The 25,543-nt window shown below is 40.5% G+C and overlaps 1 protein-coding gene across 1 annotated transcript; it reads left to right on the forward strand.

Annotated features, from left to right (window-relative positions):
* The first annotated feature begins 3,218 nt into the window (after positions 1–3,218).
* Positions 3,219–5,421, forward strand: lratd2b (LRAT domain containing 2b). Its single transcript, XM_029450640.1, has 2 exons — positions 3,219–3,451; positions 3,742–5,421. Exon 2 carries the CDS (start codon positions 3,915–3,917, stop codon positions 4,734–4,736), a length of 822 nt encoding a protein of 273 aa, XP_029306500.1. The 5' UTR covers positions 3,219–3,451; positions 3,742–3,914; the 3' UTR covers positions 4,737–5,421.
* The last annotated feature ends 20,122 nt before the right edge of the window (positions 5,422–25,543 follow it).

Genomic DNA, 25,543 nt, shown 5'->3' on the forward strand with positions numbered 1-25,543 from the left:
TGCATCAGGCATTTAAAAAAGTCTAATTGCACTTCCCCTCTAAAGAGTGCGTCACTCACCACTAAGAGCATTTGGCCAATGAAGATATTAACTGGCAACAAATGATCTACAATGTTGACTCATTCATTTCTCCACTCTACTTCCTTTTGAATTGACGTTCTTCAAAGCTAATCTTGTTTACTGCACAACATGTGAAGTCACAGGTAATTTAACAACACTGCTTTAATTTGTGGAAAGTGCACGCAAACACGCATCAGCATTGCCTTCGCCATAACACAAGCAGAGCCATTAAGCTGTTTCTTTGGAGGGAGGCAGAGCTGTAAATATCCTCAGAAATTCAATCACAATATTGTACAGGCATGCAGTGCTGAGAAGAAGAAGAGCCCCCAATCGATTCCCCATAGATGTTTCTCTTTCTTCTGGTTATGTTTGATCTGGAATTCATATTCATCTGTTCAAAAGAAGTAGGTGTAATGGCTGCCTGAGACACTGTAAGCCTCCATATCTGGCATGTCCAGGGAGGATTTTACCTTTTGGCAAGAAGTGAACATAGTCTCACTTTCTGGCAGAGGAGTCCTGGCTGGGGCTGGATGCAGAGGGAGCAGAACAGCAGGGTTTTAGAAGAAGCTGGTACTCCAAAATACTGGTTTAATTCAAATGTCATGCTTTTTCTCACACTGCTTTTTGGGGCTTAATCCAAACAGTTTGACACCCATCAAAAAGGACTCTAGCGTGTGCTGTTGACACACTACACACTGCCAACATGACCTCCCCCTCTGAAGTGAAAAACCCATTTCCTTTAGACTAAAGTTTAGTTGTTTAACACTGAAAACTATACCAGAACTTTAAAGAACAAACTGTTAAGAGCTTTATGTAACTCTTGCATGATTACCCTGGGTCAAGATTCTTGTGTTGCTAATCATACATTTCAAACCTGGAGTAAGCCTTTTCACTAACCATTTCACAAGTGACAGTATTAAAAACAGGTGTAAAATATAAAAGTGAACAATGGCTGAATTTCTTTTAGCTGCCTTGGTTTCAGGGTCCTGCTATTGTACTGGCTCGCTGTCACATTGTCATGGCTTTCCTGGGACACTTGAATAGAACATGTTAATGTTATTAGTAACACCTGTGCTTTTCTTATGAAAAGTCAAAATGTCTATCATAAAGAAGGGTATACTGTAAAGTTTAATTTAAGCAGAGCTCATTACAGGGATACTTACCAATGCTGTTTCAATATCCCAGCTGGCATCGGGGATGTGTAGATCTTTTATGGTTTAAGAGTTTGGAGGCAAATTATCAGTGCAAAGTTAATATACAGAAAGAACCATGTAACTATAAATTCAGTTTGTATTTTTGCTGTATAAAGTTATGTCTGGTTGTTTAAAATGACATAACGTTAAGCTCAATGGAATAATTTTATTGAATAAAAACGTATGCCCTCAGTTTTGCTGCACATTTGATTTGATCAAATAAGCCAATTTTGTTATGTTTGTGTTTGAAAGAATGAAGACAACAATAGTTAACAACATTTAGTCTCGATTTATAGTGTTTTTTGTTTTTATGATACTAATCTTTAAATCACATTACAAGTCCCGTTACAAACAACAATGCAAAATGCCAAAGTAATTTGACTTAATAATTGGATTTCCCTTTTAAACCTCATTTCATCATAGTACACAGCTTTCATAGTATGGACATAATGAAATAGTGAACTGGTGTGCTGACTGACTGACACTAATTATCCAGTGTTAATTACAAAATAAATAATTTAACGAGAAAGTGGTCCAAATGTCTCCTCACACTCAACCATTCTCCTGTTCTGTCCTCTATACAGGATGTGTCTGCTACTCTGTTCATCAGAGGTTTGATGTTTTTATAATTTCCTTATAAACTTTTTTATGAGTTTACACCTGTCTTGTATATTTGCATGGAATCTGCTGTATGGTTTTGATTGTTTGGGAATATTCTCCCCCTTTAGACAAATCTCTGTATTGATCACAAGTAAACTTCAGATTGGGAGTGTGGTACTGAGAAGTGGGTTTATTGTAACTGTTACGTGTTCAAATCTGTAAAGAGATGGACCAGGAATCTTTGGGTTGTAATATCAAGTTATTTATTTACATCAAAAGTGCAGCAAAACATAAAACTCTACTCATGAGGGCCGATCAGCTTCGCTGCTCCACAGACCACCAAAGTAGTTAACTGTGTTACAAAAAGGCCCTGAATGAGCTCTAACATGTAGCCTATATCTCTAGCATAAGAGGAATGTTTTCTTCTTCTTATTGGTCGTTGTATCCAATGGTGTATCCAATAGTGCGCTGGCGTGTCCACGCCTCTTGGCACGGTTTCATCTTTGGTGTCTTCATTTGGTACCTGTTTACATTTATTGGGAACTTACACTACATTAAGTATACATATTTGAATTTACACTACATTATGTATACCTGCTGAACAGTAGATCTCTGGTCAGTGTCTGAGCCTCACACAGGGTGCTAAAGTTTTACCATAACATCTTCTCAGTCCGAGGAACTCTCAGGGTCTTCTCATGCCTTGGGTTACTGCCGTTCAACACAACACCTGCTATGATAGCGGAATGGGTATCTTTTCTCACGCATACCTTATCTGGTTATAGTCTAAACAAAGCTAGCTCCCTGCATCCTGTGTGCCCCAGTTCAAATCCCTCTGTGTGAGTACTCTTTTCAATCATGGACATGCATACAGTTCTGATCAAAAGTATAAGAATATAACATCATACATAGTAATGTGTATGTTACATGGATCAAGATATAAAAGTACAACAACTTACATAGTGATGTGTACAGTACATAAATCAAAGTATAAAAGTGCAGTGTACATCTAAGATTATGCAAGTGATACTAAGCTTGGTGTGATAAATTCATGTTTCCACGAATAAGTAAGTAATACTGAGTTTGGTGATAAATTCATGATTTCCACATAACCTAATATTATGTTGTCTTTTTGAAAAATATATAACATTCCACATCTACTTATTATATCTACTTATCAATGAAACATATTGATGTTGTTTTATTTTTATCAAATAGTCAAATGCATTTCACTTTTATGAAGTCTTTCAAATATTATAATACTCTCACCTAGCTGGTACGTTTTTATTTGTATTTATTTAAAGTAAAGGACAGACTGAATATGTAAATAAGGCAAAAAGGCGTACTGTCGCTTTAATTGCCAACACCTCCCAGCAGTCACTGGGTCCTGGATGAGTTTCGCTGCAACAAACGCCGTGCTTCATACTACACACGGTCTGTACATCAGACCACACAACACCCTTATTCACAGGAAGGAGCCGCCACCAGCACAGCACATCACAGCACAGCACGGCACAGCACAGCACAGCCTCAAATCCGGGTAATTTTACCGATGTGACAACAGGAGTGTGAGAAAGCTGCTGCCAGGAGCTGAACTGCAGGTGAGTCTGTCTGCTCTCCAGAGACTCTACTGTGGACTGAGTTGAGGAAAATGAACCGGAGTAAATGTAGAGTACAACTGAGAAAGACTTAACTAGAAAGCAGAAGTGTAGATGATATCGCACGGTATTACTGAGATGGTGTAAAAAGTTATATGTGAGTGGAAACTGCGAGCCAACAGGTGTGTCAGGTCACAGCTGTTGGGAATGTAGGCTAAACTCTGAATAATAGTTTGACTTGCACATTGGCTTAATGGGCTCTGAACTAGCGACTGTCTTGTTTATTTATACAGGGTGGCGCAGTTGGCGTTCATTTGGAGGATATATACAGCCGGACATGGATTATTGGTGCCCGTCTTCACCGCTTTGGATTTAGTAAAGACGCCGTCTCTGCTCCCCGGTGAAGAACAGGTGGATCCTGTTTCTGTGTTCAGCTTTATTCCCCTTTCATCCACCTGTCACCTTTATGGGGAACCAGGTGGAGAAACTCACGCATTTAAATTACGCAGAGGTGCCAACGGCCGATCCAAATGGGTTCGACCCGGACGACGACGGACCGCGGATCGGCGTCTCATACATTTTCTCCAACGACGACGACGACCAGGACGACAATTTGGACCGCTTTTCATCTGAGAACCACATGGTAAACCATGAGGAGAAGCCCTTTGATGCACAGGACGAGCTGGAGTGCGCAATTTACTACCGAGAGGAGAGCGTGTACGAGACGAACACCGGAGCCGAAACTCACTCTGCGGAAAGTCTCCTGAACAAGTGCAGACCGGGAGACCTGCTGGAGTTTGTGGCCACCGGACAGTATCCTCACTGGGCTGTGTACGTGGGGGACTTCCAGGTGGTTCATTTGCACCGGGCTGAGATCAAGAACAACTTTCTCACCGATGTGAGCCAGGGCAAAAAAGGCAGGATAGTGAACGGACTCTACAGGTACCGTGCGCTCCCCCCGGAGGTGATTGTGCGTAACGCCCTGGACCATGTTGGGTCGAGAGACAGAGAGCTCTACTGGAGAAACTCTGAGTGCTTTGCCGCCTGGTGCCGCTTTGGCAAAAGGGAGTTTAAAATCGGAGGGGAGATAAGAATAGGAAAGCAGCCGTATAAGTTAAAGTTGCTCTTTTCTGAGAAGAAGAGTCACGTCCTGGAGTTTCAGAGCCTGGAGGACGTGATCATGGAAAAGAGAAGGAACGATCAGATTGGCAAAGATGCTGTGATGCAAGAGATGGCCAACCACTTAAACGCAACACATGAAATCAAAGAGGCGCATTTTGTCAACTGATCGTGGAAAATGCAAACTTTTCACGCTGGAAAACAAAGCCTTTGTGTTGTCGAGGGCGCATGTATCCCTCCCAGTCAACCAGAGCTCTGCCTGTGAGCTTGGATGCATATTCCACACTGCAAACAATTTACAATCCATATTTTTTTGAGATGAGAGGAAAAGCCATCTGGGGGTCACAGTTTTATTATCAAGTAGCAAAGCCGATCATAAGGGTCAAAGCAAACATTTGTTTTGCATCAGAAACAAGTGAAAACACTGGCAATGTCTTTCCTCTTAAGAAAAAATATATTTCACACTCTCAACCCAAGATTAAGTGACTGTATGATGGATACATTAGCATCAGAGCTGCACCTGCAGTCTAATCATTTGGGGATGAAGTCAGCATTTAAATGCCCATAATTATCTTCCTAATCCAAGGAATCTTGTGAGTGCTGAAAGTGTTTGCTCCTCTCAGGTGATGGTGATCAATACAGATTGGAGAGATGGCCACTCACTTTGGTTATTGTGTGTCAACCTTGAGGATTCCTACTGTTGCTTTATATCCAATCGTGACTCAGCTTTACCCACTCTTTCACTACTTTGTGGACACTGACTGTGCACTTTTACCGTTTCAACAGTTTATTTTTTGGAAAAAAAGATGTTTGTATTAAGGAATATGGAAATAAATATATATTTGAACAGTAAAGTTTTTTTTCTTTTTAGTAAAGGATTGCAACTTTAACCTTATAAAAAATTATATGATTTATGGGGATCCTGGTATAATGCTAATCAATCATGTCACGGCTCTCAGGAGAAGTGGGGAGGACGTTCTATACTACCCTGCATCCTAAATACCAGCATTGTTTAGTTCCTTCTGTGCTGGACATTTTGCTTTGTTTGCACCTGCTGACTGAAGATAAGTCATTTTTTAAAGTTTAGCCGCAGGCTAAGAATGTTTCTCACCCATATTCGGCTTTCCTTCCTTCAGCTGGAATTACAGCATTAAATTAAATATTGGTCAAAGGTGCAGTTTTGTTTGTTTACACCCACACATAGGCTCAATTCTAATTCAGAAATGACAATATTCTATAAAGATACAATATAAGGAAGGATAAGATATATATTTTTATTTTAGTTGATAAAATTTGATAAGAAATGGGCTAGGAAAGTAAATTATATATCAACAGGAAGTACATGATTTACGATTGAGATACCTATGACATTTTAAATGTCAGTCTAATGTCAAACATTAAAAGCCTGTGAAACACTTAACAGTATGTTCACATAAAGACGCTACAACGGAAATTACAGTAGGCTCTGAGGTTGTTTTGAACTGTGAGACGTCTTGTTTTTTTCCCTCTGCATTTCAGAGGAAGCTGAAGACTCCCTCACACCCACAGTAGATGAGTTACTTTGCCTGTTTGTTTTCCTCCTGTGATATTTGCATGGAGGTAATACAGTAGTTATTTTGCTGCAGGTAAGTTCCCACTGGACCAGAGCAGGATCGTCATCAGCACTGGTACCAAATAAGAAAGCTGCCGGACACATTAGCATTTCTTCAATCCTCTGTGGTCTACCACAGTGATTTAATCTAAATTGTGTGTATGTGATGCATATTTATGATAATCACTCATATATTTTTTAGCACCAACACAATCCGAGCTGCTTTGGGAGAAGCACACAATGTTAAAGCAGCTGCCAGTAGATTTGCGTAATGTTAAATATTAACTCACATTTTTCATCTTGTGTGACAAAGCTGAAATGGTGTTATACTTGCATCATATATTAAGTTCAATTTGATTTTCTCTGCACAAATTTGTGGTATTTCTGTGGTCTCCGCATACTGTATGAGCTATGAAAAACTAATGCATCATGAAGCTAATTCATATAAATCTGAATATGGTTTTATTGTGCAGCTTGTTGGTCCGTGACATCTTTTCCTGTGAACAAAGTTTATGTTTGCATTTAGTGTTCAGTAGAATAATGTGAAAATGGCCAAACAAAATGGGAACCCACATCACATTCCTAAAGACTCCACAGAGTACCTTTAAGATAGCTTGGATACACTGAAATGTCACATGCAGTCCAATATTGCAAGAAAGCTGGGGCAATGCAACCATGATTAAACTCTTAATGACTTCAGAAAAAGACCACCAGAGTGTGATCTGTAACCAAACTAGATTATACACGACTTGAGACAGCGAGAGCTAGCCATCTTTTACCATGACACAAAATGTGTGTAACCAGGGGAAGCTTTGGGTTTTCTCACATCAGCCTTTTGGCCACTGAGTCTGTCATGTTTCATTTGAAGGATTGGATGAAAGCCCACACCCTTCAGGCAAAACTGGCAACATTACAGAAGTTGGGGAAAAGCCAGAGCTCAAATCAAACCCATCCCCACGTTTACAAAATGTCATTATCTACAAAAAGTTCTTCCCCTACACAAACCTGTCTGAACTGTGCATATGAGGACATTCTTTCTGACAGGCCTACAGGAAGTGGGAGTGTATTTTAGACGTGGCCTCAGGCCACTGCGAGATTGTTATCCAATGTAGGACAAATACTGCATCTTAAAGATGGATAGTTTGAGGACATTTGACAATTTCATGTTATGTGCTCGACTGTTAAATATATGAATCTCACCTCAGGGATAGTATTAGATTTCCAGTTTTACACCACGTTTGCTGCTCAAACAACGTCTATGCACCACTAAGGTTTTTGCCAATATCCTATTTAAGCAGCAAAGAATAGGATTTATGAATGGCTGTTGGTACATGGAGTGTGCCTGTAAGATAAGATAGTAAAACGGATTATTAAGATGACACCAGCCCTTGATAAGCAGTGCAATGTTGAATCTTGCAATTTGACCAGCACTGATGAGAACAGTAAAGTCTGATACTCTCATAACAGGTCACTTTCCGGTCATGTTAAAGCAGGGGTCTGCGGCTCAGGAGCCACAGCGGCTCTTTAACCCCTCTGTAGTGGCTCCCTGTAGCTTTGACAAAAAAAACCCCCATTGAACTAAATATTTATTTTTTTGTATTTTTTGTTGCACAGCGGACAATCTTTCAAAGGGAACACCTTATCTTGAAGTTTGAGGTGATATTGTGACACTGAAATACATTTTTTATTTTATATATAACTCGTCCACTAAAATATGCGTCACATTCTCCTGCGTCTACGGGTATATACCTGCATAGTTCTGTGTTTAATTTATTTCAAAGTAGACCTAAACACGGCAGTATCTTTTCCTCCTCTTCAAAAGAGTTTGGTGTTTTCCTTTGTTAAAACAGGTAAAAATAGCAACATGATCTCAAGTTTCCTTTATTGTCATTCTGTAATTTCATAAATGCAACAAATATAGCAGGGGTATTCAACTAAATTTCTAAGAGGTCCAGTTAGAGAAAATTTCCGCGAGCAAAGGTCCAGAGCATCATAATGTCTAACTTGCGTTATGAATTAGTGTGATACATATTGAAGCAGCCTAGTAGCTGTATCAACGTCTGCACGTAATGAACAACTAACTATCAAATCTATTAAAGAAAGTTCAATTTAAAAACATTTAGACAATATTTATTGTCACTTAACATTGAACTATACAGATATATAATACTATAGATATGTATAATGTTCTTCTCGGGCTTCATTTAAATAAAAAATAAATAAAATGGCTTTTGAAAAATTGTGCATCTTAAAATAAAGTGCTTAATCTTAGAAAAATAAAATAAAGTGTAGCAGCAGCTTGAGTTTCTCTTTTTCTTTAACTGTTTCACATCTTGATTTAACTCTCAACCAATGTTAGAATAAATCAGTCTCAACACATCTTAACAATTGAACAGTTTAACCCAGACTAGCACATCCTGGGTTAAACTGCTCTGTGGCTGATGCTGACAGGTGGCCTATCTGCTTTATTTTGTCACAAATCAAAATCATATTGGGCTCTGAGTGCTTATGTTCTGTGCCCTCAGTTCAGACTTGAGAGGGTATGTTTGGTCAAAAACGTTGTGCTTTGTCTCACAGTGGCGTTTCACATCACCACTGTTAATGAGCACCACGGTCTCTGAGCATATGAGACACAGGTGTTGTGCTCCCAGTGGGAAGGATGAACATGAATGAGTCCATCCTGGGTTGAAAGCTCTGTTGACTCTTCTTGGAGAGCGCCATGAGTAGTTATTGTTCTCTCCCTGTATCGCTAACTCGTCTTTCCGTCTGTCTCTCGCCTCTCATCTGTCTGTATTCAGAGTCGCAATGTTTCCCGCCTGGAATGCACAGATTTGATTGGCTGCGTAGCATCACGTGGGATGGCTTAACTCAAACGCAATTGTTCTGTGAGTTCCCTGAGCCGCTAAACCTGTGCCGTAAATACGAGAAAAGCTGCGCCGGTTAAAATGGAAGCGCCCCGTCAAAATTGAAAATCCGTCAATAATTTATTGATTATAGGTCGGCGTCTGGTTCCGGACTCGGACCGCGGTACCGCTAGTTAGTGAACTCTGAAATATAGTATAACTATATATAAAATGTATAAGCTGTGTTATCAAATATGATTTGCGGCTCCAGACAAATCTTATTTGGTGGAAGAGGAGGCAAAATGGCTCTTTGATAGTAATGGTTACCGACCTCTGTGTTAAAGGGACAGCTCACCCCAAAATTAAAAATACATATTTTCCTCTCACCTGTAGTGCTACTTATCAATCTAGATTGTTTCTGTGAGAGTCCCAGAGTATTGAAAATCTCGGCCGTAGCGATGTCGGCCTTCTCTTGAACATAATGAAACTAGATGGCACTCGGCTTGCGGTGCTCGAAGAGCCTAAAAAATACATTTGAAAAACAGCAATGTCTCTTTTCAGAAATAATGACCCGGCTACTCAAGATAATCCACAGACCTTATTGTGAGCAGTTTCATGTGGGAAATATTTTTTTTATCTAGTGTATCGCAGTGCAGAAAGAAGTGTGCTTCTAATCGTGGACGAGAGGCTCGTGCTTGTGACAGTGCGAGATGTAAACATAATGGCGTCCTCCTCAGCTGAGCTGTAACGTTAGCTGGCTCAGGAGAGCTCAAGAGAGCCTCTCATTCATAAGTAGATGCAAGCTTTGAGCACCACGAGTTGAGTGCCATCTAGCTCTATCATTAACGAGAGAAGGCAGACCTCTCTACAACCGATATCTCTAACACTCTGCCACTCGCACCAAAACAATCTAGATTGAAAAAGGAAAAATATATTGTTTTTATTTTGGGGTGAACTGTCCCCTTTTAATATTAATTAGTTTCCTCACCTAAAAAAGCATCTGCTACATACAGGGACAGAGTGCTGCAGGCTTTTTGTTTATCAGGCCACTTTCACTGCCCACTCACCTGAATCATGTTTATGCTTGTGTTTGGAGAGACACTTCCAATTCCTGTGAATTAGAGAGTATAGCCTAATGAAACTCCAAAATGAACTACACTGCATTTATTAACACTTATTGATCCACAGTGCAGCAACTCACACTTCCCACATTTCAGTGTAAACTTTACTTCTAGCACCATCCACCTGCATTGCCTGCATTGGGTTAATTATTTACATGAGACTCCCACCAGCTTGACTTGGGCTGAACTGTGTTTACTGTTCGTTTCAGACTGATTCTTTCTGGGCCCGGCGTGGGATCACTGTTTGTTTTTTCAGCAACAATAACAAAGTCCATTCCCTCCCAGTTCCATGGAGTTCTGAGGTTGCGCTCCTTTTTCAAAGCCACATTCCTATAACCTAGTTTTACACATTTTGTGTTGCACCTGCTACTTTTCAACTGCACAACAATTGAATTTAGTTTGTATGCTACCACAAATACAGGCAGGCAACCAATGTTCCCTTCCTTCCTCTGTGCTTTCTTTCACGTTCCTTGACAAACGTGGTTCCGTAGGACTGAGCAGTAGGCTGTGAAGGTAAAGCCTCTGTAAACAGCGGGGGAATTGCTGAGTTTAGAAAAGATCAGTTTAAAGACACCATGATGGTTCAAAGGAAATAACAAGGAAACAAGAATACCAATGTAGCAAATCAGAAGGGGGGAAGATACAAGATATCATGTGTAAGAATAGCTTTGTAAGACGATGTAAGAATATCTTTGATTTGATTATCGTGACGAGAGAAAGAGAGTGAATTCTTAGACAACCGGCGCTGATAAGGAGCTCATCAGAATGTAATCGGGCCCATTCTAGTTTGAGCTGTCGTGTCCGGTCAGCCAAGGCTGTCTGGTTTACATAAGCAGCGCCAGACAACAAGAAAGGGCCCGAGGAAAGCTTCAATAAACTGACCCTGTTTCTTTGGATGGTGATGGATGAATGAACGAAAAGAAAGAGAGGGATGGGAGGCTCAAGTTATGACCTGAGAGAGCGGTTATTAAACACTCATACTTGAAATGAGATGGGACTGAGGATTGTTGCCTTCAAGCACTCCGACCTGTTTGTCACTTCAATTATTTATAGCAGGCTGATTCAATAGTTATCAACATTCATCTTATCCTGGGACATCACAGAGAACCATGGCCTGCAATTTAAGATAGTCTAATTATGGCAATTATACAGTTGCAGGCCAAATAAATAAATCTCCTTTTATGTCTCTCACTCAATTTAGTTCAATCTCTGTTTTTCTTCTTAGTATTTGATTACTTTTACAGAACATTTGTGAAAACTTGTGTTACATAAAAATCCTTGTAAATAAAAGGGAATAATTGTATATGCCTTACAACCAAACATATACGTTTACATTTTATAATCCCTATATTGCAAATGTTTTCCACTCATGAAAACACTAGCTTGTGTGTGCTTCACCTGGCAGCAAGAGTCCTAATCCAATGACAGTTTCTTGTTTTGGCAATTGTAGCCTTTACTCGCAGCTGTCTTCACTAAACTTCCTCCAAGATCCCAGGGAATCAAATTAGTGCTGTTCAGCATTCTTGCTCTTCTTTACAGAACTTGGTTTACTTCTGCCCTTCACCCATTTAAAAAAAAAAAAATCAGGTACCCATTATGTTATACTTTTCTTTCTTTTCTTCCTTGACTATCTCTTTCCTTGTAAGCCTTTTTGCTTCCTTCTTACTTATATTTTTATTTTGAGTCGTGTCAGTTGACTCACGATGATGTTCATGACTCAGACTTTTTCACATCTGCTTTTATGCTAACTATGCCTCATTCTTTCTAATGATTGCAGATTGTAGATGACTGCAGGTGGTTTAGAGAAGTGCTGTCTTTCCTGCACGCCACACCGAAAAAGAAGCAGTGGAGAAAATGCTAGAGACATAAAACAATTGACAGACTACAGAGTGAGGATCATTATCAAGTGTCTGGAGGAGTCAAGAAGCAGGCGTGTGCTACAACAGCCTCAAAGGAATAGTTAGATATTCTGTGAAATTCTCTTAAATGAGATGATCGATACAACAGCTGTTTCCGCCCGTTTCCAGTCTTTATGCTAAGCTAGGCTTAGCTAAGTGGCATCTGGCTGTAGTCATAACAATCTTTTTATAAACACTCAGCAAGAAAGCAAATACTCATATCTCCAAAAATGTGAAACTATTCCTTTAAAAGCGCCGGCTTCAGCGCTCTCCCTCAATACTGGATCAATTAAAAAAATAGTTGTCCCCATTAGTCACTGAGACACAAAAACATGGGAAAATAGGATCCAGGTTGAAAAATACCGAAGTTACCATTTAACATACTTGTATATAATTTTAAACCTTCATCCGAACCTGTACTTATCTGTTATCCATTTCTGTATGATCTATCTTGCTTTTAGGTAGTAACTGAAGAAAACAAAGTATAGATTAGAAACCAGTGATCCATTATTTTGCAGGAGTATGACTTGCAGGCATGACGTCCATCATGATCCGACTGTGATCGCTGATGCTGAATGGAAAAAAGGTCTGCACGTTGTTTAGAAAAGGTCACACCAAGTGACATTTTCTGTGTGTAGTTGAGTGTGTGTGTACATGGAATTTAAGCAAACCTTTGCTCTGTGCACACATACTTGTACTGTGCATGGGTGTTTAATACACGTTTCACTGCTGTGCAAACAGAGGAGGGGGATGATGATGTTGTGACGTTCACGTTTAATCACATTAAATAATTTCTACCATCATGTTGTCGTCACAAAACTTCACCACCTCAGCTCTGATTTCCATCTCCAGCTGATGATCCTTTGTGGGTGTCTGCTATGAAAGCAGGTGTGCTCAGTAGCACAACTGAACATCCTGCTGTCTTAATCAAAGACATAGAAATTAAAGTATTAGAGTGTGAGATAACATCCCCGTATGTGTGGGCTCGTGCATACCTGTGAGTTCAGTGCATGTGCGTGTGATGTGGAACTAGTGGGTGGCGGAGTAGCAGAGGTCTGAACCTGCAGGCTAGATGTTGGCTGCTGATAATGAGGCACCGTTGGAGCTAATGGAGCCAAAGCCAATTTAGACTCAAGCAGTGGCCATGTGATATCACCACATCGAACAGATTGACGAGAACTCGAAGACGAGCTGTTGTGCATCAGCATTTCAAGACTTGGGATTGCAGTCTAGACAGCCCTTTGGAAAATAATGTTGGGAGATAGAAGTGGCAACAGGACTGGAAGTGTGTGTGTGTGTGTGTATGTGTGTGTGTGTGTGTGTGTGTGTGTGTGTGTGTGTGTGTGTGTGTGTGTGTGTGTGTGTGTGTGTGTGTGTGTGTGTGTGTGTGTGTGTGTGTGTGTGAGTGAGTGAGATGATTCGGTTCCACTCAAATAAACCATGCAAACCCTTTGTTTTGACAAATTCATACATCCCATACACATTTGTAAACACAAACCTGAACTTGGCCAGGGTTCTGCATGTTGTTTTAAGCAGAACAGTGCACAGCTCCGCTTTGCTTCTGCAGATTTGTCACAGCAACACATCTTAGCAGGGTAATTGTAGTATCCCAGAGATGGATCAGTCTCCCATGTGTACTGCAGTTTATTGCTTCATAATTATGAGACTAATTACAAAGATGTATTACAACCCCCCGTTTGTGCATGGATGTATGTGTGTACACACAAACTCGCACGCACACATCAATCAGAAATACTGTAGCCGATGATTAAAATCTCAATGTGAAAATGGGTGGCGGTAATGAGATCACCAGCACTGGCTCGAGTGTTTGCCGGGAAGCTAATGCTTCACTTTAAGGTCTGAGTTTGAGATTTGTATTCAACAAAGCTCCTCATTTCATTTTTAACAAAGTGTGTTGACAACAAGGAAGTAATTAAGCTGCGTTCAAATTTCTACACCTTGTTATTGCAGCTTTCAAATAAAACCTTTTTAGAAAAATTGCCAGCACCATCATCAGTGTTGCAATTACAGAAAACAATTTTTTTGGTTTTGCAATATTTCACTTATGAGAGTTGCTTCTTCTAAATTAAGTTCTGGCTAAGTCTCCTTTTTTCTCCTATGCATATACTGCCACATCAAGAGTACACAAGAGCACACTAATTGCAACAACGCTCTTCTGTGTAAAATCAGTCAGGATACAAGAATTACAGCAATTTAAAACAACTTCACAGACACAGCCACATATTATTTGTTCCTCAGGCATATTAGTACAGGTTATACACTATGTTTGAGGGCAAAAAAGAAGCCCCCCACACACACACACACACAAACACACACAAACACACAGCCTTCCTGAGGAGGCAGGGGATCTCTAAGGACAATGGTGGGATACTGTATTCGAGGACAAGGTGGGGCTTCCCTGACACAGCAGGACTCAGATGGCTTTTGTGTTTGCGCCCGTTGGGAGGCAGGGACTTCAGTGCGTCAAAGGATTCGTTTCCAAAAAATTTGGATGTGTGTCGTCTGGGCATACTGAGCGTGAAGTCCACGCTGTGAAGAAGAAAATAAGCATAAAAGCACCATGTCGGATCTCTCTGTTTTCTTCTGAGATGTGACAAAATCCATGACCCTGTACTTCTATATGTGATGGCTCGACACGCATGCAGACAAGCATAGCTCCGTCATGGCCTGTACCTTATACAGCATCTCAATCTATCTCAAAACAGCCATCCTGTACCCACAGACTGAGATACTGCTAAAAGAGCAAGCCGAGGCCTTCCCGTGGATGCACATTTGCTTTCAATAAACTTCGACTGAAGTTCATCAAAGTGCATTCTGCCCCTTCAGCAAATCCATTTGTGCTCTTGATGTGTAGCAGCGAACCAGTGATAAGTAGTTAACTCTTTCATGATAAAGACTCCATTAGAGCAACACACAGAGCTCTGGCGACAAGAGGGGAGATGATAACTCCATGTTCCTAAACAACAGGCAGACTTATCTCCCCATGCCTTCCTGTCCAGGATATCCCATTAGTGTTTTATATCATCATGGAAACGGCTGCACGTGAGTATTTTTAAGTTCACAGATTGTGATGATATTCTGCAAACTTTTACTTCTCCGAGGCATTTTCCAAAAATCATTTTAACACCATGAGTTTGTCTCATCTTTGATGTGTTGTGAGTAACAAAGGTTATCTTGGTGTCAAATCCCTGCAGCGGTTGTGTGGACAGGCCGGTGGGGCTGTGCCTATCTGAAGACACGCTTCTGCTTATAAGAGAAAATTCAGCAATTTCCTTTTTATAAAACAAGACACAGCCGTGTGACTCCACAAATCACCCCATACTCCACATCTGAATGCAGAATTTGATACCTACACGCATCCTGGCAGAACACCCACATGCACTGCACAATGAGTACTATCTTGTTGTTCCAGTTCACTCGCACAAAAGACGTACAAATATTCAAATATATGTTTGGCATTTTCACCACGACTTTCAGATGAATAATTCAGAGGGTGGCATGAACTGAACCTACAGCAGTCAGCGGCGGCCATCTCTGTCTGGTATGTTGTGTGTTATGTTGAAGGATCAAGACATTTTGCCTCTTTGGCCCCTCTCTCATTGACTTTTAATGTATGTACGTGGAATGTATGATCATTAAAAATCAGAGTGGCAACGCAGGGGGGTCAGGCTGAATAAAAGCAAAAAGACAACCCCCACAACCTTCTCCCTCTGTCTCTCTCTCTGTCCATTCATTAATGATATCTATAGCCCTTTAAACCCTTCATGAGTGTTGGTGGAGTGTCGGGAAGCTCTCTAATCCCTGCGTTGCTCTTTATTCTGCCCATGACGCTCATCCCCTCTGTGTCAGATCCTGAAACCCCACTAATCCCCTGGTGGCATTGCGCGCGGGGCCCCAGCTGTCTGCTCCCATGCTGCGCTGCCTCTCGCACGGCTAATTTGTGCCCCTGCTTGGGATTCTATTGATGTCAACCTGCCCCATCTAGTCCAGTAACTTTTCCCCACTCCTTCTTTTCTCCTTTCACTTTCTCACTTTGCACTCTCTCTCTCCTGGCTGGTGAAGAAACTCCCAGCTGGCACCAAGTGAACGCTTTTGTTTCCTCTGTTGTATAAAGAGTCAATGTCCTTTTCCTCCATGCCCGCACATTACAAATCTGCCACAGAGCCCTTCCTCCCTTCCACCAAAAGCTGAATGGATGTGCAGCGGAGGAGGTGGAGATAAATGCAGCACAGAGGGCAATTCGGACTAAGCAGCCGAGAGCACACAGACGAAGTATTTGAATGATGGCACATTAAGAATCCTCAAGTTAAATTAAGACGCTTAACAAAGCATCAGTATGCAGGCTAGATCTCTCAGACTTATTTTAATGAGAGGAAGGAGGTGGGAAGGAGCAGAGAGGAAAGGGAAGGGCGGTGGGCGAGGGTGTGGGTAATGATTAGCACTGTTTTCTTTCTCCCTAAGCTCCTCTGTGCAGCTCAATGGGCTGCACAGACATTTTGGACACCTTAGTGTCGCCCACCCAGCCTAATGCCACCCGCCTGGCACTCTGTGGGAATGACAGAGTGTACATGCAGAGAAACAACACTAATATAGATGATCACCAGTGGTGTGGAAAATGCTTTAGTAAGAGTAGAAATAACATATTACTAGAAGTGCTTAACAAAACATTTCGGATTTAAATGTCACGATGATATGTCATGAGGTCATTCTGTTCGGTCCTCCATATTCCAGCAGCTCTTTTTGTGCTATCATTGCGGTCTGTCAAAAAAAAAATATTAAGCAGGCGGCTGGGATCTAGGGGCAATATTTGATGCTAACCTCTGTTTTGATGATCGGGTCAAAAATGTTGTTCAGTCATGTTTCTTCCCGCTAAAGATAATATCTCAAATTTGGTCATTTTTATCAATTGCTGATCTAAGTTGTACATGCTTTTATCTATTTTTGGCTTGAGTACTGCAATGCACTTTGCTCAGGTATTAGCCAGAACTCCCTCCAACAAGTCCAGTTGGTACAAAACGCTGCTGCTCGACTCATTACCGGGACAGAGAGGCATTATCACCCATGTGCTTGCCTCCCTACAGCGGCTCCCTGTTAGATTTCAAATTGATTTTAAAATTGTATTGCTCACTTTCAAGGCCTTAGATGGCCTTGCTCCTAAATACATCTCTGAATTATTGACCTGGTATGTGCCCTCCTGACCATTAAGAGCCGTATATGGAGCCCTGTTGGTTACACGCAGGTCACGGTTTGTGACAAAGGGTGATCGGACTTTTGCTATTAAAGCACCCACACTGTGGAACTCTCTGCCTACTCAACTCAGGCACACTAAGTCTCTAGCTTCTTTTAAATCTCTTCAAAAAACTTTTCTCTGTATGGTAATAATAATTTTGTTTTGTAAAGCACTTTGTAACATTGTTAAAAAAGTGCTATATAAATAAAGTTTATTATTATTATGATATTTAATCCACACATTACTAGCAACGCTAAGTATTAAAACAAATGTAGAGGGAAAAAAAGTGATACTAAAATGAAGCGGTGTATAAAGTGGCATGAAATAGAAATACATAAAGTACCAATATCTCAACAGTACTTGAGTAATTATACTACTTTTACTTTACACCACTGCATCTTTGTCAATTTGATTGCAGCATACAAGGGCTGTCACGTTTAAAAGAAAATCAAGTTAAAACCTATTCTACACAGTCTATGGTTGAAACACATGAACAACTATAGTTTAACTTCCTTGGGCAGTACGACATGCAATGGGAGACAGACAGAACATTTCACAGGCTATTGTGCTTTAACACTTTACATTTTGAATTCAAACATATGATTAAAAATCTAATATTTATTTTGAATAAAATAGCCCTATACTGTACTATTATTTGTGTCACACAAACAGGCTTTAAAGGGGCCTTGCTTAATCCTGGCTTCAGTCCCTTAAATCAATACAAGAAAAAGTTTAGAGTCCAGAACATTGTAGTGAATTGTAAAGAGTTGGACAGACTGAGAGGAGAGCGACAAAGACAAGGGGGACAAATGATTGTGTTCGTTGTAGAAAGAATAGAGAAGTGGAGGGAAGAATAGTTACAGTGAAACAGTGGCAGATTAGGGGAAGAAGAAAATATGAATACATAGACAGAGAAAGACCAAACAAATAATAGCAGTGAAAATTGGAGCTCCAAGCAGAGATACTGGGAGATGGGTTGTGGAGCTGACCCCTTTCCCAACTCCTCGTGCCGTGGCCTCATCGATGTGACAGTGCATTACCATCGCAGCTCTTGTCCCTGGCCTCTCCGTCCCTTTCCTTCACTGTTGTCTCTCTACTGCCACTCATGATCGCAGCCTCTCCCTAACACGCCGGGCCAGCACACCACACTGTCATCCCCTTCTCTGGACCCACTGTCACAAAGATAAATAAGAAAAGAAAATTTGGTGAGAATTTTCCAACAGTCACTCTCTCCCCAAGGATTTTTCTACACAGTTTCTCCACTCTTCAGTGAGGCTGTGGGGATTATCTCTGAGGGCTGTCGGGCTGTTCGAGGTCAGGATGAGTATTTACAAGTCTGGTACGCAGTGACAAAGCAGTGGGGAGAAAAGGTATTCACAAAGTGACACAAATCAAATCAGCTCGAGTCGACTTTGCAAAGAGTGTGAACTCTGGCAAAGACCATAGCTAGAGGGGAGACGAAGAGGGAGTTGGATTCACCAAGTTCATTTCAGAGTGACATTAAGTACATTTACAATCCTGTAATGTTTAAGCTATTTAAATAACACGAGTATAGAGAAGAGGCTTTTGTAATTTGTGTGTGTACGTTCTACAAGCACACAATTAAATTCACTCTCTGTGCTTGTACAAATGATACACAAGTGCCACAATGTATTCCTGTGCATAAACAGATAAAACCACTCATGGTGCACGTCTGTGAAACCAGCTCATTGAATAGTAAATTGCCAAATTATGTCTCCACTTCTCATTAAACCGCTAGACTGTAATTTCAGCTATGACAGATTTCTTTGTTTTCTTTCTTGTCACTTTGTTGGAGGGAAATATACTCTAACCACCCCCGAGTGGAAAATGGAACGTTCTCTGTGTTTGTTGACAAGAGTTTGTAATTTCTATCAGGCACCATGCATCTGTTTTTGTTTGACAACCAAAAGCAGCAGTCAGAGAGGATCCAGACAGACAGACAGACAGGCAGGCAGGCAGGCAGGCAGGCAGGCAGGCAGGCAGGCAGGCAGGACAGACAGACAGACAGACAGACAGACAGACAGACAAACAGACAGACACTATGATGAGAAGCTGACAGACTGACAATCCAAGAAAATGACTGGGAAGAAATTGAAACAGGAAAGTGGAGACCCTGTAAGAAAATAACACTTTCATTTCCCATCTAACATCTTTCACATTAAATGTGGTGCCTCTGCCAGAGTGAACAGACTGACTCTACCCTATTATATTGATTCTAATTTAAACCTACATTTAAAAAGAGACAGACATGTGGATTACAACAGCACTTTGCATGTATTCTCCCAGATATTAACAATGTGTATCTACAGTATGTGGAAAATGTATTTCATGTAGGACTGAAAGCACACTCACGTTAATCTCAAATCAAACACAATGTGGTGTAAGTGACTATATTTTTGTCTATTCTTTGTCTACATTCTGTACATGTACCACATACATGTCTCTCTCCAGAAGGTCAACACACAAAGAGCCTTCTCCCTCGCCACAGTATTAAGAGATCACATATGGAAATAAAATCTTCCATTTACTTTTATTATTTTGCCACAAAAACATTTCAGAAACTCTGCTTTGTGCTATTGTTCCACATGCCATTGTTGACTGAATGAAGGTATTATGCGCACCAGAGTTCACATGAAGTTTGGCGGAGAGATTACGGAAGGAACTGCAGTGCAGAATGTTGTGAGCTAATACCTCAACAACAGAGCCCGATGAGTGTTATTGATGCCATGCAAGAAAGCAGACAAGAGGTGTGTGCATTTACTTTCATGCAGTATTGTGGTTCACAGTATAGGTAAAGAATGTGCACATGCACACTTATTTGTTTGTTCTGTGCTATGTAGTTTCCCACAGACTCAACTTCCACACTCCAACAGCTTCCCCCTACACATCCTGTGCTCACTGTATATTATTTCAGCAGATACAGAGTAATATTGTGTCTAAATAGCATGAATATCTTGATTTTCAAAACAGTTCCAATGTGTCTTGTAAAGTGTTGATTTGTGGATTGAGCCCTGGAGTAAAATTGTCTAAAAGTACGAAATATCCATTTAATAAAGCCGAAAATTCATTATACGCTCTGCTTGTAAACACACCACTATGATCCATTTTTAAGTGAAACAACAAATAACGGTTCTGGAATTACTTTCATTTATTTATGTGAAAGACAGAGACCTTTCACACCAGAGCACTAATAACACACAGAGTTGTTGCACCATCGCTGGGAGAAAAACCTCGGGGCAGGCTTATGCCCAGGATTTCTATGGATATCTCCAGTGGGGTGCAATGGGTGATTAGCATCGCACCTCCAGGCACTTTCATCCTGACCCAGCAGCACTGCGCACGTGGCGGAACGGTAGCCAGCACTGTTGCCTGGACAACTGATCGCAGGATTACAGATTGGGAAAAGGGAGAGAGAGAAAGAGTGAGAGAGAGAGAGGGAGAGAGACACACAAGAGAGAGAGAGAGAGTGAGATTTAGAGGGCGAGAGAATGTTTGTATCACTCGTCTTCAATGCTGGTCCTGCTGGTTTTTCATATTGGCCAGCTAATGAGCGACTGCTTTAGGCCGTTGACACAAAGACAATGTAATTAACTGGCTGGTTGGAAATAAATGCCATGTAGAGCACTGAAATCGGGAATCAGTGGTTTGAATAGGCTTTTAGTGAGGAAGTTTTCTTAAAGTACGTAGCTTTAGTCAGTTTCATACAGTTAACCCTAAATACTAAACACCCTATTGTATCAAGAGTTCACTGTTGTTTCTTTAGTTCAGTTCCTTTTCAAAAATTTGTTTTGGGGGAAGATGTGATAATTTGGGCTACCATTTGGGTGGTCTCCCTCAACAAAAGTAGACTATATTCCAATATCCCTCCTCTCCTCTGAGTAGTATGAATTTACAGGACAATGACTTCAGCTTACAATGACTGATAAGTGAAGACCATCAAAACCAAATGTAATTTTAGTTAATTAAATCAAATCAAATCAAATCAAATGTATTTGTATAGCCCAATATCAATATAAATAAAAATAAATAATACAAATATAATAATATAAATTATACATTTGTCTCAGTGTGCTTTACAGACTGTACAGGTTACGACACCCTCTGTCCTTAGACCCTCGCATCGCACAAGGAAAAACTCCCTAAAAGAAACCCTATAATTAAAGGGAAACATGGAAGAAACCTCAGGGAGAGCAACTGAGGAGGGATCCCTCTCCCAGGACGGACAGACGTGCAATAGATGTCGTGTGTACAGGATAAACAACATAGTACAAATACAACATGTGACAGAAATGATGTTGTGTTGAAAAAGAGAAAGTTTGGATGAATCCAGGAAAATGTCAAAAAGGCTTCCCGGTATCCAGCAGGACCAGGTCAGCAGGCGCAGCCACGATTCATGATCCTGACGTAAACTTTATCAGTGGCAACCTGCCACATGAGAGACACAGAAACTCCGGGGATGATACCCCGGATGATGAGTTAGTAACATACATTTACATAAATGCATACAGATAGAGAGGGAGAAGAAGAGAGCGGGAGGGGAGAAGAGAGGAAGAGAAGGAAGAGAGCAGGGAGGTGTCCCCCGGCAGTCTAAGCCTATAGCAACATAACTAGGGGCTGATCCAGGGAAAACCTGAGCCAGCCCTAACTATAAGCTTTATCAAAAAGGAAAGTCTTTAGCCTACTCTTAAATGTGGAGAGGGTGTCTGCCTCCCGAACACAAACTGGAAGCTGGTTCCACTGGAGAGGAGCTTGATAGCTGAAGGCTCTGGCTCCCATTGTACTCTTAGAGACTATAGATATAATTGGGTATCAATCCGCATAACAATGAAAGTTTATAGAGTGGTTCCTTATAATATTGCCCAAAGGAAGCATATATAAGGTGAATAGAATCGGTCCAAGTACAGAACCCTGCGGAACTCCAAGACTGACTTTGGCTGTCATGGAGGATTTATCGTTAACACATACAAATTGAGATCGCTCAGATAAATAGGACTTGAACCAGCTTAGTGCGGTTCCTTTTATGCCAACACAATGTTCCAGTCTCTGTAGTAGAATGTCCTGATCAACAGTGTCGAAAGCAGCACTGAGGTCTAACAAGACAAGAACAGAGACAAGTCCTTTGTCTGATGCCAATAGAAGGTCATTGGTAACTTTCACCAGTGCCGTCTCTGTGCTATGATGAACTCTAAATCCAGATTGAAAAACCTCAAATAAACTATTATTATGTAAAAAATCACACAACTGTTTTGCAACTGTTTTCTCAAGAATTTTAGCGAGAAAGGGAAGGTTAGATATCGGCCTATAGTTGGCTAAAACCTCTGGTTCAAGACTAGGTTTTTTAAGAAGTGGTTTTATTACAGCTACTTTAAAGGATTGTGGTACGTAGCCAGATAATAGAGACAGGTTGATCATATTTAATAACGAGGTGTTAATTAAGGATAAAACTTCTTTAAACAGTTTAGTTGGAATCGGGTCTAAAAGACAGGTTGATGGCTTAGACGATGAGATTGTTGAAATTAGTTGGTTATGGTTGATTGGAGTAAAACAGTCTAGATATATTTCAGGAGTTACAGATGTTTTTAAAATTCCGGAGGTTGAAGTTAAGTCATTACCAATTGAGAGGCAGGAGGAGATTAATTTTGTCTCTAATAATTATAATTTTATCGTTAAAGAAGCTCATGAAGTCGTCACTACTGAGAGATATAGGAATAGAAGGCTCTATAACTAGATTTGTTTTCCTATTTGGGTTATTATTCGTCATTGCTCTGTAATACAATTCTTGCAAAAATAAAAAGCTTACATATGTTCAAGTGAAAACGCTTTGTGACTAATTAAAAAATAAATATTATTGTGTTTTTTGGTTCAACTAAACTTATGCTAATTTTAACGCTTTATTTTTTCTTCTTGCACTCATAATCAGCGACATAACACATCAGGGAGGCTCTGAGGCTCCTCTCCAGATCAAATTATGTGGACGAAAAAAGAAAAAGCCATGCTAAAATGAAATTGGGATACTTTTACTGTATGACGAGTAGTCGGGTTCAAGGCTTTTAATGGCTATTTCGTGTTTGTCAACATTGTTATCTGCACTCTGACTAAAGGTTTGCGTTTAAGTGAAATCATATAGTTTGGAGTTTTGTTGTATTCTTGGACACACCTGCACACATTTGGATTCATACCTGAACAGTTAACAGCACAAGTGTCAAGTATGAAGACAGCAGAAGATGTTAAAGTAAATGGTAAATGCATTGCATTTATATAGCACTTTTCCAATCTTTGCAATCACTCAAAGCACTTTACAACACATGTCAGCATTCACCCATTCACACACACTGACAGAGTCAAAGGCTCCATACAAGCTCGTCAGTAGTGATAACCATTCACACACACCGTTGGCCATCGGGAGCAATTTGGGCTTCAGTATCTTTCCCAAGGACACTTCGACATGCTGACAGCAGGGGCTGGGGATCGAACCAACGACCCTCTGGACGACCACTCTACATGAGCCACAGCTGCCCTCACAGCTGTATACTGGTCTACATCTCTCAAATCCAGCAAGAAGCCTCTTCTCCTTTTTGTTGGACTCTGTTACCATGTACACCAGGCCATTGAACAACGGGATATGGCACACTGAAATCTAATACCTTCAGGGGAAAGAAAAGTTTCTACTGCTGCTGCATATTAAAGCATAGCTGTTTTCTGTGAGTGTGGCATGTCTTTATTCAATATCAGGGGCTCCATAGAGACACGTACAGCTTTAGGCTGACAGCAGTGCGGTGAGAGTGTGAGTTGCAATCTGACTGACTGATTGTTTTTAATAATGCTCACCCCCTGTGCTCACATTTGTTCATATTTAACTGGGGAGATGTTAGAGTGGACCAGTGTTGCTCTGTTTTTCTATTAACCTGAAAGAAGGACAATGGTCATAATTTGCAGCAACAAGGGCCTTCCTCTTTCACTGTCTAAATGACATCTCAAGACAAAATGTCTGAGCGACTTGTAGTCGCCCACGCAGGAGGGAGAACCCCACAGAGTGTAGTATAGTTTGAGCCTAGTACTTACTGTACAGCTATATATAAAATGTCTCTTGCAAATTCATCACCTACATTGCTAAGGTATGTAATGTATGTGTCAAATATTTTAGTGCAGAAAACCATACTGCACTACATAGTCAAATTTACATTGTGACAAAAGTTGTTAAAATAAAGAGAAATGGCTTTTTGGAGCATTTTCTTTCAATCATACTGACGCCTTAAGGTTTGCTAACCCTGTTTTTGCCAATGCTAACTCCCCTGCTAGCTCTGGTGCCATAGCGCCCTAACCTCATCATTTATAATACAAGACACAACATCTCTGCTGATTGGAGACACGGATACCAGGTTTGTTGATCTCCCTGCATGTCTCACAACTTGCAGCACTGGCTTTAAAGTATGCAACATATTTTCACAGAAATCTGGTTAATCTGTCTCAAAGAAATATGAAAAAGTTAGCCTTATTGTAGATAGTGAACAAAAAGACATACTCTCTATCCGTCTCATGAGTCCTCCTGTTGACTCAAACCTTAATACACCCCACTGTTGTCCAGGTTCAGTCCCCTGTTTCCCACTTCTTGTTGACATTGTTAACCACATGGAAATCTCCTCTAGCCCTTGTGGATGTTGGGCAATCTCATTATTCAAAAGAAGCATTGACCCAAGCCTGCATATGATTATGGATCTCTATTTCCTCTGGTTATGCATCTTGATATTTTAAATATCCAGGTGTTCATACATTTTCAAATAAACCAAAACATCGACCAACAGCTTCACCAACAACAATTACTGACTCATCGTTTCAAAACTATTTACTTATTTTATTTTTCAAAATATTGTAATCTGCATGGGCTACCTGTATCCAATGACTGTGTGCAAAAATGTAGGATACTATTTAGGTTTTTTTGGGTTCACATATTAGTTAGTGAAGTTGTATTTGTGCTTTTTGTTTAGAAAGTTAATATATTAAGATAAATATGTTTTCAGAAGAATTGTTTAAAATGAGATACATTCTGTCAGGTCATTACACTGAATTCCTCAACGCCTTTGTGACAAACTGGTGATATTATTGTAATGCACTTTTCATTTACATTCAGTGTGTCAGTGAACAATAAATCAACTCTGGCTTGTTCGAAACTCTGCTGCCAGACTTCTGACAACACTGTTCTGCTGTCAACTTTTAGCCTCATTACATTCAGTCTGAGAGAGTTTTGGAACCA

Source organism: Cottoperca gobio, chromosome 16 (genome assembly GCF_900634415.1).
Source record: "Cottoperca gobio chromosome 16, fCotGob3.1, whole genome shotgun sequence".
In the NCBI taxonomy this organism is placed as follows: Eukaryota; Metazoa; Chordata; class Actinopteri; order Perciformes; family Bovichtidae; genus Cottoperca; species Cottoperca gobio.

Bases quoted from the DNA above. Each gene is read 5' to 3' on its own strand.
- lratd2b (XM_029450640.1), top strand. From the start codon at position 3,915: ATGGGGAACCAGGTGGAGAAACTCACGCATTTAAATTACGCAGAGGTG.